Source organism: Pocillopora damicornis, chromosome 6, assembly GCF_964200805.1.
Source record: "Pocillopora damicornis chromosome 6, jaPocDami1.2, whole genome shotgun sequence".
NCBI lineage: Eukaryota > Metazoa > Cnidaria > Anthozoa > Scleractinia > Pocilloporidae > Pocillopora > Pocillopora damicornis.
In genome coordinates, this window is record NC_142675.1 from 16,037,619 (window position 1) to 16,056,868 (window position 19,250).

The following is a 19,250-nucleotide window of genomic DNA, read 5'->3' on the forward strand; positions in this document are numbered from 1 at the left end:
TTTATTTGTGACCACTGCAATAGCCAATAAATCAGCACTAACCAGTCGACTCTTGACCAAAAATCTGTTGTGTTCATTTGTCCTCATTGATATATCGTTGCATGGTACTTACGCTCACAATTCTTTCCCTTGTACCATTCTGGGCAAATACAAGTATATTTGCGTTCCCACTTCGAGGATTTAGCATTACGCACGCAAGTGGCTCCGTTTTGACATGGTTGCTTTTGACAAGGAGTCTCCATCTCTTTAGGTAAATAAAAGCTTTGTTATTACCGCAGGTCATGGTCATCAGCGTGTCTAGATTCATGCTTCTTTAACACTCTGGTCATTTTTTTGTGCTATGCGAAAAAGATCAAATTCTAAGACAAACGTCGCTGGGAACCAATGAGAACTTTAAGAAATCACTCGTAATGAGGGCTGCCGCAAAAAGGGATGCGTGTTGCTTTTAAGTTTTGCATCTGATTGTTCGAGAAGATGGTTGGGGTTTTCTGGACGAATTACAGGGCAAAGGAATGTGAAAAAATTGTAACATCGCTTTGTAGTTATTGTTCTTCTTATGTTGAGAGGTTTTCCACGAGTTTTCCAGTTTCTACTCCTGCTCAACAACACTCCAAATTCTAATTTTTTCCTGGGGACTGAGCTCTTTTATGCATTTCCAGTAATGGTGTTAGCGCAGCACACTTTTCTGTTGACAATACTACATACCGTCACAGTTTTTTCCCTTGAATCCTTCCAGACAGTCACAGTGGTATTCGCCTGGCGGCTTTTCGATGCAAACGGCGTCATTTTGACATGGATTAGTTGGGTAGCACTGATAGTTACCATCTGATGAAAAAAATATCAAACTGGGATAAGTTAAGGAATCTAAAGCGCTAGGTTTCGGAATTTCTTTGCAAGTTCTCAAGGAGTTTTTCTATTGTGAAGGTCACGGGCTACAACCTTAATCGCATAACCATACTCCTCTTGAATGTATTTAACTTTATTTATGAAAAAGGCGATTTCAAAAAGTTTACAAAGATCTGATAGAAAGATTAGGTGTATTGACCAAAATTTCTCATCAGTAGGTTTCACCTTTGTTTGCTTCAAGCCGCTTCAACCTAGTTTTTTTTTTTGCAACGAGCGCCCGTAAAATACAAATATCTACAATAAAAAACATCTAAATGATCGCCATGGTACTCAGACAGTTCCAATTTACTGAGCTTATGAGACCTAAACGTGGAAAACTGACAAACAGGGAGCACAGCTAGCAGCAAGTGATCAGTTGTTATGTCATTGAACTCACAACCTTCTAAACAGGGTCGCTTGCTATCACAATCCTCTTTGTCCTTGGGCTTTTTCAGAAAAGAACACTGTTCTTCTGATACTTGAGAGGGTCTTCCATCTTGATCAATAAGGATACAGTTAACTGCACGCTGTCGAATGCCTGCACCACACGGAGTAGAGCACTAAAAAAACAAAATGTTCTTAATCAGAAATTTCACTAGCCAGTCAAACTTCAACAGCGGAGCTAAACCCAGTTGCCAGATCATGGTGGAAGCAATTACGAGCTAGTCAACTCCTCCTGAAGGGTTGTAGTGGCTGGAGAAAAGCTTGTAAGAGTGAGCCCACAATCCCAACATAATGACCCGATCAGGGCCAGCAAGGAACCCAGGCCTTCCCATTCAGAGTCAGCCCGCAAGCCACTGGTGCAACTCCTTTGCTCTTCGAAATATCTTCATAAAAATAGATCGTTTAAGTAATCACTTACTGCCGTCCACGTTGATTCAATTTTCCAATCTGGCTTGCAAATGATCTGGTTGCACTGTCTACTCAGCTGACTGACATCTGGGAGCTTACTTGGGTCACACTTAGAGGTAGATATTTCAGAATAGTGGTGACTGCTCGTTTTCTCGTGACATTTCATTTCTCGAGTCTGAACACCAGTACCACAGGTTTTCGAACAAGGTGACCAATCTGTAACGATCCACCTGGGAGAAATGGCATGAGAATGATTCAAACTTTCTACATAATGAAAAAACGTTGTCTTGAAGGCTGTTTAGAGTGGCAACTTTTTGTGTAATCCAGTGCGTCTCAATGGAAATTGATAAAAAGAGAAATGATCCTCACAGGTGAGCTACGACAAAAAGAGGCAGAAAAAAGCATGAAAAAGTTTAGGCTTCGACGGGATTCGAGTCAGTGCCTTCCAGACACAAGTCGCGCCTTACCAAAACCTTAGTTACGAAGCCATGTTTTAGTAGTTGGCCAATTTTTAGCTTCTTCTTTATTTTTGTAGAGTAATCTGGGCTCCTTCTGGGTATAGAAGACACAGGACTGGTCACAACAGAACACCGCCTCGTTACTCCATTGTTTTATTGTTTTCGTCGTTTTTTTTCTCTTTTTTTTTTGTCTTCTACACCAAGTAAGCCCCGTAATCTGTAAAAAAAAACATATTGGGTGGCGGTGGAGGTATGAATGTCATTATATTTATTGAATATTAATACTTGGAATTATTGATGAAGGTGATCAGGCAAGAAAGAAAAGAGAAAAAAAAATCAGCTTGAGAAGATATTTACTCTGGAGGGCAGGGTTGCTGATTGCATTCATTATTATCATCTGGTCGTAGAAGTTTATCACAAGCTTTGTCACTAGCAGGTGTTCCATCCTCTTCTAGAACGCAACGAACTTCTCGAGTTTGAACACCTTAAGAGAAATGAAATACCATTGAACGTTCATTTCACTGTTGGATGAATTTATCAAGATGTTAGATGAGTACAGTATTTGCGTAAATTGATTCAAGAACACCGAAATGTGATCCTGGTTTCTATTTTATTATTATTTTATTTATCTATTCAATGTTAATGATCAAGATGAAATTTTCTTTGGTTTTCTCACGTGTAGTTTCATAGAAAACTTATCATTCCTAATTACAGAAAAAAACCTTGAAATGATCATTTGCTGGAGTGGAAGAGCACCAACATTTTAAAAGGAAGGAATAAACCAGAAATGAAGTAGGGTAGACAAGGAATAGACGAGGATTTAAAATTATGTTAATAAAAGACTTGAGACTAAGAAAGATGATATTCGTTTTTGCCAAGAGCGGGGAACAAAAGAAAAGTTAAGAGTTTTCCACAAGGAGGAGAACCTCAGACCATTGTATACCGCACTGAAATGCTCTCTCGACCGAGTCACAATGAATTCTTTGGTGATAAGGCTAAATTTTTCGTGCCGGGAGACCTGTAATGCATTCTCCTCAACTTGCCTCTAGCGCATGTAGCAGAACACTCAGACCAATCACCCACAATCCATTTGTAGTCGAGCTTCAGCTTACTCCAGGAGTTAAGGTGATACCAGATATCATAAGCAACGCCAAGATTCTCTCCATACTCTGCTATAAACTGTGTTAGAGAAACAAAGGAAAGTAGAAATGTGGTACTGATCAAGTAACCTACATGAATTAAGGTGATCAAATGATTCCTATACGCCCCAAGGATTTTTCACCCTGATAAAGCTGAACAAATTATCTCTCGGTGCTTTGTTGCACACTCAGAGTAAGGTAATGTTTACAAGAAACTTTTCGCCTCTGTTCCTCCATACAAACGAGCTGTTATATCATTAATCTCTCTTCGTACTCTTTATAGAGTGGACACGTCTCTAGTAATTTTTTATCCTCACCATTATCCTCAGTTTTGCTTGAGTTGGTCCTATTATCTTCAGTTGATCTGCATAACGTTTATTTTTGTTTACATAGTAGATAGAAGCTCCAGCATAAGTAATTTGAACATTTTTATCCTTATCTGAGTCTATTAGATAGTCGCCGTCCTTCGACATGACACCTGCAGAAGAACGTTTGCATCAATTTGTATTGCAAATGAAAATTAGTATCATTTTCTCTAAATGAAATGAAGGCGTTCTAAGGAACTTAAACTATCTATGTTATTGTATCAGAGGACAAAATGTACTCCTACAAACATTACGAGGGCAATTTTGAAGACTGAATATTTCGGACGGGTTGAAAATGTAGATCGCTTATGTGATTGGTAGTACCCTTGTTTTCAGAAATTTAGTACTTACCTATTTTGTTGTACGTCGCAGCGACTTCAATAAAACTTGCAGACATTGTCCCGGGTGGAAGATCATAAATGGTATCTGCATTCTCCTTTCCTAAGAAAGAATTAGTGACTTAATTTATTCTTTATCCTTGGGTGCGATGAGAAAGGCGGAAAGATTGTGTGGATAAGGTCAATTACATATCAAAATATTCCTTACCAGTTTGGTTCCACTGTTTCATGTACTTGTCTACAACATGTTTACACGTATTCCCATTGCCACCACACACACTACACCTGTCGATTCTTACATTTGATCTCAGGACCTGATCACAGCCAGCAGCCTGATAAAGGATATAACAAATAAAAGTCATCTCCCAGTAAGAAACAAACTTAGGTAGCAATCTTGAGCTTATAGAAGATAAAAAAAAAGCTCACCAAAACAGTAGTGATTTAACACTATCCTTACAGCTTCATGATTATCTTTCTTTAACTGACAGCATCTTGGATTATCTTATATTCACTTTCCCTTATAAATCATAAAGTTGATAATTCTAGCAAAAAGAGCCCGGTTTTATCCTCACATATCTCGTTATCCTTGGAAACGATTCTCACAAAACCTCACCAAAATATGTTTTAAGAATTAATAATATACATAGAAAAATTAATCAGTTCTGATTGGTTAAGATTAATGCAGTTTTCAGGTAATTCAGTGAAGAAGAGAGTTAATTCAGTGCAGAAGAGGGTTAATTCAGTGCAAAGAAAGTAACAAATAAGACATTCTGATTGGTCAAGAATCAAAGAAACTCACAGATAGCCAATCAAATGCGAGCCATAGATGTCGCAACAAAATTTGAAAATTTGAAATTTTGCGAGCGGAACAATGGCCGGCGTTTTATGTAGGTTTTCTTTCGCCACCGCAGCTGAAAATCAGCTCAAACAACGAAAACACTGTAAAAAACACTGCGTTTTGGTTGTCAGTTTGGAAAAAGTGGTGTTTAGAGAAGGGAATCGCCAAGGAAATCGAAAATTACGAGCCGACCCAGCTTAACACTTTGCTCGAGTGATCCAACGCTGAAATTAAAACAAACATGGTTAAACCGCGGAAACGACGATTCCATTTCCTCGAAAGAGATTCGGACACAGGCTGAACAATTCTTTGAACTGTTTAGCCAGACTTTGAACTTTTTTGCGCCTTAAAGATGTGAAGATATCATTGCATATTATTGTTTTGATCGTAGGCGGTTGTTTTGACCGAATGCACGGTTTGAATAAATTATTTTTGCACTTGATGCGCGCGCTTTGCTTATGCTTAATTATGATAAGCCATCTCGTAATTTTTCACGTATATTATTAACTCGTAATCACATGATTTTTCTCGTGCAATTTGGAATAAACCAACACTTGTTAATTTTTTCAAAGACCACAAATTGCACTCGCCCTACGGGATCGTGCAATTTTGTTAGTCTTTAAAAAAAATTACTCGTGCTTATTTATTCCAAATTGCACTCGAAATCATGTGATTACCTATACGAATACATCAATTCGAAATGAACAACAGCCAGTGCCTTTAGAATTAAGCGACCAGGGGTACTTTTATTTCTCCTGGATGGAGTGGTAGTCTATTGTAGGAAGCTTAGTAACAATTCATCCTTTTTTTATAGTATTCCTGACAGTTTTTTTCAATTTGTTTGTGAAAACTGCACTACAGAGCTCGACCCCGTACTTCTCGACTCAGAGTACAGCGCACTTACTCGAGGCTACCACTGATAACGACTAAAACGACAGATAATCTATAAAGAAATGTTATAAAAATGGCTTGGGATACGCCATTTTGTTAACATATCAAACTCATGGGGTACAAATAGTCTTAACATAAATGTAGTGAGCACGCCCACTTCAACACCCCACTCAAATCGAGCGTAATTTTCGAATGTTTTATCATGGCGCGGATTCTCTACGGAAAAAGCACTCAGTGTACCTCTGAAATATTAAACTATAATATTGTGGCTTTCTATTTCGCTAATTTTCTAACTTGAAGGTAAAGTTTTTCTCTCGTCATTTTAACCTTTTCTCCGAGCGGTTGCGTGAAATTGACAAGGCGTTTTTAATCAAAACACGACCGAGCGAAGGGTCTCGGGCGATATCTCTTTTACGCGAGCGCAAATTAAAAATGTACCGCCAGAATCAAAAAGAGGAACAAATTTCCTTTGTTTTGATATGCAAAGTGTCGAACAAAAAGCTGATTTATCTTCGTCAAATGGCGTTTCAAAACAGCTGTATCTTCCTACTTTTGATTTTTTCCTGTTTTGTAAGCGTGAAAGCAGTAGGAGAGGGATCGGGAAACTCAGAGAGCGCTTCGGGAATTAATCTGCCATCGTTTACTTACAAGATAAACAAGTAAGATTTGTGAAGTTCGTTGAAGTATGAAGTCTAAATGAATGCCTTTTTTAAGCTTGTTTGCTGGATTTTTCGTAAACTTCCCTGATTTATTTTTCGTTTCAGCTTACTCATCTATACTATTTCAAAGCAATGTAAAGACGAAGATGGAGAACCATGAGTCGGTCCTTTCAACAATCGTAAACAAAGTGTTTGAGCAATCAGGTATACGAGGTGTAATAATCAATAGCCGCATATCAGAAGTCTTTGAAAGAAAGTATTCTGTCTTCTGAAAGCTGTCAAGAAAGCTAGTGATCGTGGCGGAAGGCAATTAAATGCACTTCATAGCAAGTTGGAAACGAGCCCTCGGTATCGATTTAATATCATATCGATCTCAATATCATACAGTTTTGTATATTTCTTCCGTGGATTCGCCTTTCTAACGAGGGTTTATGTTGAGTATGTTGAGTTATTTCCCTCTTTAGCTTGTCCGCCATTTTGAAAATTCGTAACGGAGAGCATGCGCATTACGTGAGGTTAGTGGTTGCGTACACCTGGAACCGGGAAAAACAAATGTTCGTCGCACTGGGGAAAGAGTTTGATATGCATTACATGCAAAATTTTGTTGACTCCTCAAGTCAAAGTGGCTCTTGTTCATATAAGTAACTCACCTTGCAACTTGCTCCAATACAAACATCAAATATGGCGGGATCCTTGCTGCATCTGGTACCATCTAACACTTTTCCATATCCCTTGACAGTGTATCCCAACCGGCAATACAAATCACATGGTCCTAAGGAAGATAGAAAAGGGTACTTTGCGAAATAATTTCTTTAAAAATAATCAAAAATTCATTGTGTTATCAACGTTGTTGGGGCTTGTAGTATAGCTGCTTAGAGGAAATGCTTTTAAATGAGGGTAAATTTTTCAAAAAAAATCTCTTCCTCACAGTGAGAACTTAATAGCAGTTCGTAGGTGTTCAACACGATTGAGAAATAAAAATGCGTAACTGACTGTCCAAAAGTTTTCACGGCGTATTTTTCGACAGATGTCTAAATTTTTTGAGGATAAAATGACAAAGTTAAGGGGACTTCATAGCTCTGTGTATTACCTCCATGATAATATGCTGATGAGCCCTCTAGTTTCTTCGCGCACTGTTCATCTCGGTATGTATCTGTAACACTTCCAGGACAGTGCTGAAATGAACCTCATTTTGAAATCAATGTGTAACCTCCTCGTTTAAATAAAAATAGGGGGAAAGACTTCAAACTTTAACTTTGCAAATGTAGTCGTCTGGTCGAGAAGATAACACACCCCAGAAGAATTCAACGATCTTCCTTATCAGTTGCGTGGATTGACATTTCTGTTGCGAAGCATATTATTTTTAAACCAACGATTGAGTGAAACCATATGAAAAAAACTTAATACAATTCAGGAAAAAAAATTCTGTCCAGTTTCTCGTCAGGAGGAAACAAATTTGACGTGATGATGAAGTTGAAATGAAAAATTCTGCTCTTCCTTCCCCTCTATTCATTTTTTTCGGATACGGTTTGCCTAATCTGGCTCGTCTAAACATGTTTCCAAATGATATACTCTCAGATCGAAGAGAACAGTCGATACTTACTGAGATCTCACAGATTCTCCAATGCCCAATTGAATCTCCCTGGCATTCTTTCCCTCCATTTGAAGGCCTTTTCATTCAAGATCAGCAAAAGAGAAAGAAGGAAAAAAGATGGCTTAACTTGTGCTCACGCACGGACACACTTACAAGATTAAAAGCCGAACTTATTTGCACTTTATGCATTAGAATTGTCATTTGATCTTATGAGAAACCAGCGGATCTGTGAAATGGACGAGCTCAATGCAAAGTTGCTTTCTAATGCAAAATCTCCACACAGCCAGAGTTGGTGGAGGCAAGGAATCTCGAGGTGAAATGAAATCATCGTTGGGGAAGAAATCTCACGATTTCAAATGCAATCCCTACCTGAATTAATTATTCATTATAATTATTGATGATTCTTTCACTCACGGTGGATTTGTGCATGATCTTGTCCTGTGTTGTACCCCACCACCGCATGTTCTCGTGCATGGAGTAAAGTCCGACCATTCGCTCCACCAGCCATCGACCTGGGGCCGACCGTTGTCAACGCACACTCCTTTGATGCACCACTATAAGAAATTAGATACAAGCACAAATTATGTTCGGTCCCAAGAGAATTATAACTATAATATATAACTAACTATAATTATATCGTACTTTGTACGAACAGAAAAGCTGACGAGAAAACTCGAACCCCTCCAGCGAGTTCGACCTTGGATGACCTTGCGAGGTCATCCAAGCGCGTTCATCAACATGATTTGAGCATAAGATGAGGGAAGTGCTCAGCATTACTTTAGATCAACTTACACGCCGAACGTTACGGTTACAATGAATCCTACAGAGAACAGTGATAGCACATAGTTCGTCTACAACTTGTTTAAACAGAGAATCTTTGTTCAAAATGGAAAAAAAAATTAAAAAGGCATCATCTCATTTATGGAAGTCAACTAGGTTCTAGCTGAAAGATATCAGGAGTGTTTTGAAGTGACTTCAAAGGAACGCAATGAAACATGTTCTTAAAGCCAGGAGTTTAGCATTGGAAAAGTTCTCTTTGGAGTTTTGCTTATCACTTCTGGCTGGTCTTAGAATAACGGAGTCCTATGGCGAACTGCAGCAGGGTTTGAACATTTGACTAATAATGACATACATTTCTACTTCCACAGGGAGTCCCGTCGAGAGCAGGAGCTGCACGTGTATCACACCAATATCCGTTCGGAGTACACCACAGTTTACCACACTCTGCCTGCAAAATGAGCAAGCATCGCAAGCGACATAAGACACCTTTACAAAATGTTAAAGCAGCGCCTTTTTACAAAGGTTTTATTCAGTTATCTGGAAACTATTTAAAATTCAGCCAATCTGACTACATAATTTTATAAGCTGTTTATATTTTTCCATATCTTTCTTGAATAAATTTAGAAATCAGAAAGTGTATTTCCGAACAACTTCCTTTTTTCGCTCGCAATAAAAACCGATTAATTATAAACGGATTCATAAGAAATAGATGAATGAAATAATAGTTTACAAATATATACACAACTAAATGAATATTGTTTACTTCGACATGATATTTTTAGGAACATAAATGTTATTTTTTACATTGCTTTCAATTGGTAATTAAAAAAGAAAAAAATATCAAAATGAAGACAAACACTGATTAGACATTTGAATCAAAGGTTGGTTTTTTAGATGAGAATCTCTTACCGCAAATCGAGAACATTGTCGAAAACCAAGTCCATACTGTAAGACGCACTGATCATCGCCATTCATGATTTCACCAGGAAGTTTTAATACAAAATTATTTGCGTAAAGCTCGCTAGGATCAATTGTCTCTTTTATATCGCGTGCTACCCTGATACTGACTTCGCGTTTGTCGGGATCACCTTCATCAATCTTTTCATACACCACAGTCCTTTCGCCGTCCTCAGCCTCTTCATTCAAACAATTTGACTTGCTACTTCTGCAAAACACATTTCGTGGACAAAGTTAAAAGTCAAATAAATTTGCAAAAGCTTTCTGAATCGCTATAAAACGTGATTCTCCACACAGCAAAAACGAGGTCATCCAAACGTGTCCATCAACGAGATTTGAGCGTAAGATGAAAGTAACGAAGGCTATTTTTAGTTATGATTTACGTGACTTTCAACACCCTTTTGTTTTGTGTGACATTCTCTCGAATTGTCGGCATTATGTCTCATTCCGTCAGGTCACGAGACACGTGTTAGTCGCAAGCATAGCCAGATCGAAGGATTGTCGAAATACTAGAATAATAGAACGGGGAAAGAGGTATGTCATCTTGTTTATTTTTGTATTTATATACCGAAACGTGTATAATCAAAGGTAGTTTTGTTTCGTTTAGGATATTTGTGTTGTTTGATTTATCTATATACACGCCCCGCGTGTTCGAGTTTAGGACATTCCGATTAGCGTATATTGTATGGTTAGTTTATTATATTTCAGTTTTTATGAGCTTTCGAGTTTGATAAACCAACTGAGATTTGATAGACGCTGGGAGGTTCCGTTAATATAAAACATTTCTCTGAGCGGCGTTGTTCAAGTTTGATTCGATGTATATCAGCGTCCGCCCCGTTACAATGAGGGAAGTGCTCGGTATTTCTTTGGATCATACCTACACACTTAACGTTACGGTTACAATGACTCCTCAAGAGTGAGTAATAGCACACAGTTCGTCTACAACGTGCTTTGATTAGAGAATCTTCGTTCAAAATGGAAAATAAAAATGAAAAAGGTACCATATCATTCTATGGGAGTCTACTAGGTTGTCAAGGGAAAAATGGCCATTGCCCACGTTGAGCTGAGATCTGATAGAAATATTTGAAGTGACTTCGAGCAAACAGCAGTTTCGATAAGATAATGATAGACCTCGTTTAACTCTACAGTATCTTAGCAGATATTCTTTTTACCATTGTCGTCACATTAAACGCTAGTTCATTAAAACCATCTGTTGTGCATTATTAAACAATGTCAACCTATGAGTACCAAAGGATTTCCAGTTTGGAAATCACCCTACAAGTTGGGTCAATATCTACCTGAGAAGTTCTTGAATGACTCTCATACTGCAGTTGGACCATGTCTCAGCTTTGGAGCCTCCAGGGAGCACCGCGGACATGATGTAAGTGTTAGAAGGACACTCGTCTGTTTCATCATGATCCACCCCCATGCTAGAGACAACAATATTTATTCACTGACTTTCATTTTATTCTTGACTGGTGTTAGTCAAAAGTAGACTAACATAAAAGAACGAAATTAAAGAAGGCCTTTCATGGGGAGTTGGTCTCTGAAGTTATGCTCTCTCCCCAAACACAGGACATGATGATCATTGGTGCTACACTTATCTGACGATAGAGCTCGATTGAAATATCTTGGAATATATTGCTAGCAGAATACAAACTTAGAAGACAGACAAAATTTGGTTCACTTCAGGAAGCTTGCTTTCGAGTTTACGAAATTTAAAAAAAACTAAAAATTTAAGCTGTTTAAGAAAAGGTCGTTATTAACAGCGTAAAAACCCACTTCAAATGCTGGAGGAACACTCGGAAAACTTGTAAACCACTCGCTTTCAGCTCGTAACTGACAAACTTCCATGAATACATTACGCAGAGACAATCAGCTTTTGTTTGTTACGCGAGGTTCTCAAAAGGGTGATAGCCCTTACGGCTAACGCTTAACATTTTGGCAATTTTCCGGTTAATTTATTTCCGATGCGATTAATTTTTAAATTAAAAAGCTAAAAAAAATCGGGTTAGTTATTTTATGACTTAAGGTTAAAATTTGTCAAAACTACAGTTAAATTATTTTTCCGTTTTACGGCTAATGGTTTACCCCAGTAAGACCCTCTAAAACTAAACTAAACTAAATTCGACAGTTCTACAGTTTTCTGTTCTTGATAATTTGAAAAAGAGACATGGCTCTGTCAGGGAACAGTGGTATTTAGGTGAGTATGTCCTTCGGTTACTTAAACTGCATTGAAAATAAGCCTTACTTGTGACCAGTTTCATGAGTCACTATCAGAGCTGTTTGTAAGCCCACCATGTTGTTTACGTTTTCTGTCGCTCTGCCGTTACATATGGTCTTGAACGGAGCCAATCCTGATTTATTAAGAACAAGTACAAACCAAACTGTGTTAATGGACGCGCTAACAGAGATAGTCCACCCACGTTAAGGTGAGCAGCAGGGTTTGCGAAGCGAAATTTAAAATGGCAAACATCAAGGTCGAATTTTAAGACAACTTTCAAACGGTGCTGTCACTCTTTGGAATCTCAAAATACGGTCAGTGGTAAAGTTTTTATATTTACTCTCCTATGTGGCTGGTAATTCGTATGATTTTTTGGAGCAAACGCCTCCTCCAAGCGAGCTGTATCCCTACACAAATGGAGATCATATCGATCGATCAAGTGCTTATAACAACAGGGTAATTAAGTATTATCAAATGAGTTGATAACATAAACTGGCCACCGTAAAGAGTTTCAAAGCTGACGTTTCGAGCGTCGGCGAGTCCTATGTTTCACTCTGACGAAAGGCTAACGCTCGAAACGTCAGCTTTGAAACTCTTTACGGTGGCCAGTTTGCGTTATCAACTCAGGTGATAATACTAGGTTACCCTGCTATACTCTCCCAACGACGCAGCTCCGCAGTTTCTTTAGAAAGTTACCTCCTTTATTAATTTGGATTATGATCAAAATTGGGTAAAATCGATCTCTTAATGAGCCCAGCAAGCCGATCGATGAGGATTTAAGTGTGAATTACCAGGAATATCGAAATATAACCTATATATGTAACTTATAAGAGTTGCATTGTACTTACCACCAAGTCCTGATTCCATGCTGAATAATAAAGAAGAATAAGTAATAAGTATTATTTTTAGCATCTTTGTTATTACACTATTACGTCATCTTACCATATTAGGGCATGAGAACACGTAAAATATGTGATAATAGCCTAATGTGGAAAAGACAAAAATACGGACGGAAAGTAGAGTAACAAAATGTCCGCAGTAAACAATTCAGACTTCGATTTTTTGCCGTTTGTTTAGCTTATTGTTTTCAGCATCGAACTTCAAGCGCAAGCAAGCATGAATTGATTTAAGTATAAATGAATTAAGCGACTTACTAACTTGCTGATGGACAGACAGAGAGAGTTTTAAGATGTGCACCTTGCTTTATACACTGGTTTACTTTGCTTTACCTGTACACAAGGGAAAACACATCTTCCCTGCCAGTCTGATGGGATTTTATATATTTAGCAAACTTCGACAGCCATTGAGTTTTAGATTCTGAGAACTTCGCACCGAACACCTGAAGAAGACAGAGATGTAACATTTAAAACGGCACCGAATGCAATTTTAGAGCTGATTTTTTTTATTTCTTGATAATTCATGCGAGTCTAGAGTATGGTTTCAGTTTCCAAAGTTCGCTTTGTTAATGAAACCAGTTGTTCTTTGGTCACATATTTTCACTCATTTGTTGGTCTTTTCTGGTTGTTAGTAAAATTTCTTTAATTCAAAGTCTGCTATTTTGGTTTACCTTCTTGTCGATAACGATGATTCGCGTAACTTTGTAATAAATACGGATCTCTCCAATGCTCGGGTCCATGAAGAGTCCTGAAATCTTGAAAAGAGAAACCCGAATGAAATTCGCAGAATCTTTTCAAAAAGCGTATGGACCTGTCAATACATTCTTTCCTAACTCAACATTTTCATTCACATCCACTTCTTGTTGCATTATATTGACGAGAGAATGCTTCACATTTTAATATTTATAGCAAAAGGTTAATTATTGTCAAATTTAATTTCAAGAGTTAAGCAGGCTCGACGGAAGTCAATGTCTTTCTTTCTCCTAGGTAATGGGTGGGTAAAGAAATAAAAATTCTGGTTTCAACCAGTAAATAACAAGTTCAAAATTCAAACAGAAGGAAAGTATAGAACGTAAATTAAAACTAGGAATTTATTTGTCGAGGGTGCGGAACAAAGACACTTCTGTGAGTTCCCAATGATGATTCAAGTACGAGTCACTCCTTACAATGTTTGTATGTGGTAGCAAGCGATTTTCACAACTTCCAGATATGTAGGATGGTGTTTATCAAATCAAAGTTTACAAAAAGATGTTAAATCTAGAACTTACTGTATTTCCTAATAAAAGGAGAAACTCCTTTGGGTCGTGCTTTTCAGTCTCCAATGTTGCCGCCGAAGCTGCCTCGAGCATTAAAGCAGCCTCCATGGTTTTTATCGTCAAGTTTCCTTTATCTTGTACCTCCAGGCTGTCCGTTATCTTCCTTCGTGGTTTAAACACTGTAAAGGTAGATGAAGTCAAATATGGAAACTTGTGTCGTTAACATTGCTTAACTTCTCTTTCAGCTTTTTTCCTAAGAAATGGTTGTCTAACTTGATTTCGTTGTTGAAAAACCTTTAACTTCTCAAAACTTTAACATTAACATACCTAACCAGTCAAAGCTAGACAGGTTACCACTTGAAGAAAGGCAGTTTTTTTGCAGATTTTCAAAAAGGGAGCTGTGGCCTGTTTCTATGAATTTAAGTTAACTACTGGTCACGGCTGATTTTCTTGTTTACATTTATGATCGAGCTGTTGATGGCTTTGACAGTATAACAGTAAAGATACCACGAAATGAAAGTCTTTGCTGGCCTTGGAGATAAAACTGGCACTATCATTACTTGAATTAATATTTCGTTTTAAAAAATAGGTTATCGTCTCTTGGATTCTTACAAAGTGTAAAGAAATGTTAATAGATACCATACAGTGTAATACCTTTCCTCATATCATGCGGATCAAATTCAACTGGAAGAGACCTCTTGTAAATCAAATGAGGTGTCTTAACTTCACTCGACGCAGCCCGCTTTGCAAGATGGGTCGGTAACGGGTGAATGAATAAGGTATCGCTGGCTAGTTTCAGCATACCAGTCTAAAATAAGAATGGAATGGAAATTAGAACAAACGGTCTAAACGCAGCCCAACAAAGACACATAAAACATGGCATTTTCTGTCAATAAGTAGCCCAACTGAGTTGACCAATTTCACTTTTCCTCTAGGTTCCATTATATATCAGATAAATGTCTTCTGATATTATCGTCATATTCCCTGTGTAACTGCATAATCATCAAATGAATTTTTTTTAAAAACATGTTTCATTTATGCGTATCGTATAAAGATCTAACTATAGAAATGGCTCGTTGTTTCTGCTAGGGTTCAACTGATTAAGTTACTAAGCTCCATTTGCACATGGATAATATATGAAATCCTACCCGTTAAACTTTTTCTTTCTATTTTGTCGCCAGCTATCGAGCTTATCTAGTACACTTCTGTTTCGAAAGCTGAGACAAACATTTTACATTAATTTACCAGCCCTCCGTTGTCACTAACAGCCACCATTGAATCGGGATCGGACATCACGTTACCAAGGTAGTAATTGTTTGGGGGTGGGGGAGAGTATGATATCGTGCCATCAGCGTATATCGTCTCCGCAACGAGGTCAGGAGACATCAGCTTTTTGTTCAATGTTAAGTTCAAGTGCAATTCCCGCCCAAATGCCTTGACTTTGTAAAATATGTTTTCACGTGATTCCTCTGCCCGCCGTTGACGCCGTCCGAAACCTTTGAAATTTTCCTTGAGTTGATAAGGGGTGGTTACATCGTACTCGGGAACTACAGCGAAAGAGAAATATAATAGGTAGCTTCAGTTGAACAGTTACAAGTGTAAAACCACCTTTTCCCTGCTCTTAAAAAGTGGACAGTTATGGAAACTTTGAATAACATATAAAAGATGTCATTACCAATAGTAACCAATCAACGGAAGCAGTAGGATATGGTCTTCAGTTTTATGGATGTTTATCAAATACCTAAATACTACGAACGCCCTGATTAGTCAGAAAACCTATCCTTCCCTTGTGCCGTTAAACCTCATAAAAATTGAGGTTCATTTGATAAAAGCAATAGACCACACTTTCTATTGGATGACCGGCCTAATAACCCCCTCAACTGGTTGAACTAGTAGAAAAGTTGATAAATTCCACGCCTCCAGCTTGAGAAATTTTCTCAAGTTCGTCCATCATCCCACTTAGGTTATTGTTAAATGACGAAAATGTTTTCTATTGCTTAAGTTACCTTCTGAATGATTATCAACACCGAAAAAGTACTTCAGATCATTTTCTGTCATATGATGGTGAAGCGTCTGCGGTGAGAACAGTTATTAAAAAAATAAAAATAACATATGAACAAAACTATCACAAAAACATGGGTATATAGATATCATCCGTCTGACACCTTCAACATGCGAATGATATCAACTATAAAACTAATGATTCATCGACTTACATTTCGGTGCGTCGTTCGTGCAAAAGCTGTTGATCGAAAAGAAATCAAATTGACCATTCACATTAATACTTTGTAACGGAAAAAGTGAGATCTGTGACCATTAGAGCCTCAACAGTGTCTTACCTCCGGAGAGAAACACAATCATAAGAACTGGAAACGCCAACAGCGGATGATACCAGCCCATCCTAAAACAATAGCAGCGGCGATAATAAGACGAGTAGATTGTTTAACTTAAAATGAGCATCCCTTGGATTAAAAAGAATGAGGCTAAGAAGGCGAACAAGACATAAAAGTGAACACCACTCTAGAGGATTAATTAAAAGAGGGATTGTGCATCAAAGGAGATTATTATTAGAAGATATTACTTTTTGATCAGGATAATCCATGGCCCTCTCTGCTTATGCCCGAAAGGAAACTGCTAGACTACCAAGGAGTGGAACAAGAACCAACAGGGATTTTCAGACCGACAAGTCGTCCCCTCCCCACAAACTGACTGCTTGGAAAAAGCGAAATAGCGTAGATTTTCGCTACTCCTCACAAACAAGCTATTGAAATCAAGAGTTCACAAGAATTTCGAGAGTATGGCGTGCCAAAATAACCATTTGTGAGTGTCCTGCCATTTCAAACAAAGCTGAAGCAAAAAGCCATACTCACCTTTAACGGCTAAAATCCCTTAATAGTTTGATTCCTCAAGGTGTCTTCTTACGACGCATTTGCAGCTCTTGCGTTTGATGACTATCAAATATACACTTTCTATTTACACTCTCAAAATGGGTCTATTACTGATAAATTTCCAAAAAAATCACGATATAATTACTATAACAATGGAAACAATTGCATAAGAAACAATGGAACGACCAGAGGTTACATAAAAGCTAGGAAGTTAAGAGATCTCTAAACAAAACAAAGAAGATCTATTGATAAAAATATAGAGTTACATCCCAAATACGGTTATTGGTTTATCTTGAAACGCTAAGTGGTATATTATTTACTATTAACTTATCATTAAAGAAACTCTACTTGCTAAAAATGAACTACAGAATTGTCAAAAAAAAAAAAAACGCTTAAGAGACGATTTCTTCTATTATGTTATAGTTTAAAGTTTGGTAAGTATAACCTTAAATCATACTGAAACTGAAGTTATTCATAGTAAACGCTCCTGTCAATTCGGAGAATGATGTCTAATTAAGCTACAGATCACCTAATTACAGCTGAATGCTTTCTAATGATGAATAATGTTTTATTGAAGCGGATATTGTGTTATAACGGGACAGATACCTGATATGGGAAAATATTGCCTAGTTACGGATAATGTGTTCAGTAAAGTGAAATACTGATCAGCACGATATGTCTAGACTGTTACCTGAATGAAAAAAAAGTATTTTCATAGTCTCATTGAATGAAAGAAATATAGGAATTCCGACTGTTTTCACAAGATCTTATCAGTTCTTGGCGAAGGCGAGATACCACAATCTGTATTAGCCATTCATGATCGTAGTTGTCATGGATACTGTGTCGGCTTATTGTCAGCAAGTAATTAATAAAAAGCAGGTTTTACTTAACAACTTCCTTAATATTGATTTGAACTTTTTTCTTATTTGAAAAAAAAAGACTTTTGCATCTTGGAAGATGCCCTAATATCTCATGGATTTCGATAAAACTTTGGCATTGAAAGAAATAAGTGCTTCGAAATAAATTTTGAAATGAAGTTGATTGATTTGAATTCATGATCTGTCATAAAATTATACGTCACGATCGCTTGGGGATGAGTATTCCAACATCTCTTGCGTAGACTGAAAGATGGCGTTTTAGTGCTCCGCGTACTTAAAAGAAGAAATAAAATTTTTGTGCGCCCTAATTTTTCATAGCCTCATTTTTGTGATAGATTACCTCAGACAAAAAAATTATAAAAAAATGCAACAATTTGCATTAAAACTTCTCTTTAAATCTTTAATGAAAAGACTTCCAATATAGCACCAGTATGAGAAAATATTAATTACCACAGAACTTTTTATAATAACGTACTCTTAGAGGAATATGTGACATGTGTGAAACGTTTTCCACTTAAAAAGTCATCTACAGGGGAAAGTATCGCCCCTGTAAGAATATGCTATGTGTTTTGGGTGATTCTGAGAGAAAACAGTTTTGATAAATCGGAATGACTTTTTTGCGAAAAATTGGCCCTTTGTTGGTTCATTAGGCTATTAATGTCCTAGCGCTTGCCGAAAGATCTGGCCGCGCAGGAAATTCGCTAAATGAAGGGGGGGAGGGATTTTCACAGCCGTATTTTACCTTGAGCCATATTGATGAAATATGTCTGCCAAATACCAAAACGAAATCAGTAGCTTAAACCATCTCTCAGCTAAGGAAAGTGAAATTTGTATTATTTGCACAGATTCCGACAATGATATATTTAGAGAGTCCTATTAAAGCTATCGCACCTTTTACCAATAACTTCTTATCTGATCCGATAAAACCAAAAACGGTCCAACAATTTCTTACCTTAAGTGCGCTTCATCTTACCTATCAGGCAAGCGAGACGTTTGAAAGGATTCTGTTACCGCGAAAAACAGGTAGCGATATGTTTACTTTATTTTGACTTAAACGGCAAACACTGAAGGATGAAAATAATTGCATTTGAGAATATTTGTCTAAAGAAAGTAGGATTTACTGTTTAGTTTGTGTGTAGCTTGAAGAAATAAAGCTGTGTCAGTAAGACCATGATCTAAAACAAACACGGGCCCAATGTTGCAAGCCCAGAGGCAAACAATAAATTCTCATTTGTAAATTTTACAAATCACTGTAGAAGTCGGTGGGCTAACGCGGCGAGATGCTATCATAGATGAGTCGGTCGGCCATATCAATAGAAACGAAATTTCTAATAAACTTGTCTGCTCCAAAT

At 37.5% G+C, this 19,250-nt stretch overlaps 1 protein-coding gene across 2 annotated transcripts in view; it reads right to left on the minus strand.

Moving 5' to 3' along the window:
• LOC113668795 (uncharacterized) overlaps positions 1-18,937 on the minus strand; it is a 31,804-nt gene extending 12,867 nt beyond the window's left edge. The window contains exons 1-28 of one of the 2 annotated variants that reach the window (XM_089209339.1): positions 18,851-18,937; positions 17,003-17,083; positions 16,472-16,533; positions 16,349-16,374; positions 16,139-16,205; positions 15,378-15,679; positions 14,787-14,940; positions 14,145-14,311; positions 13,548-13,631; positions 13,210-13,319; positions 12,829-12,848; positions 12,008-12,113; positions 11,055-11,186; positions 9,709-9,964; positions 9,152-9,247; positions 8,434-8,573; positions 8,029-8,095; positions 7,516-7,600; positions 7,076-7,197; positions 4,246-4,369; positions 4,051-4,140; positions 3,652-3,812; positions 3,239-3,374; positions 2,553-2,679; positions 1,748-1,967; positions 1,286-1,445; positions 706-825; positions 113-244 (exon numbers count right to left, since the gene is read on the minus strand). In XM_089209339.1, coding sequence (XP_089065465.1) covers positions 113-244; positions 706-825; positions 1,286-1,445; positions 1,748-1,967; positions 2,553-2,679; positions 3,239-3,374; positions 3,652-3,812; positions 4,051-4,140; positions 4,246-4,369; positions 7,076-7,197; positions 7,516-7,600; positions 8,029-8,095; positions 8,434-8,573; positions 9,152-9,247; positions 9,709-9,964; positions 11,055-11,186; positions 12,008-12,113; positions 12,829-12,848; positions 13,210-13,319; positions 13,548-13,631; positions 14,145-14,311; positions 14,787-14,940; positions 15,378-15,679; positions 16,139-16,205; positions 16,349-16,374; positions 16,472-16,532 — 3,265 coding nt within the window. In that variant the 5' untranslated portion in view covers position 16,533; positions 17,003-17,083; positions 18,851-18,937. Of the gene's footprint in view, positions 1-112; positions 245-705; positions 826-1,285; positions 1,446-1,747; positions 1,968-2,552; positions 2,680-3,238; positions 3,375-3,651; positions 3,813-4,050; positions 4,141-4,245; positions 4,370-7,075; positions 7,198-7,515; positions 7,601-8,028; positions 8,096-8,433; positions 8,574-9,151; positions 9,248-9,708; positions 9,965-11,054; positions 11,187-12,007; positions 12,114-12,828; positions 12,849-13,209; positions 13,320-13,547; positions 13,632-14,144; positions 14,312-14,786; positions 14,941-15,377; positions 15,680-16,138; positions 16,206-16,348; positions 16,375-16,471; positions 16,534-17,002; positions 17,109-18,850 lie in introns of those variants that run through there. The other variant, XM_089209340.1, reaches the window with a different exon arrangement.
• Between the last annotated feature and the right edge of the window lie 313 nt (positions 18,938-19,250).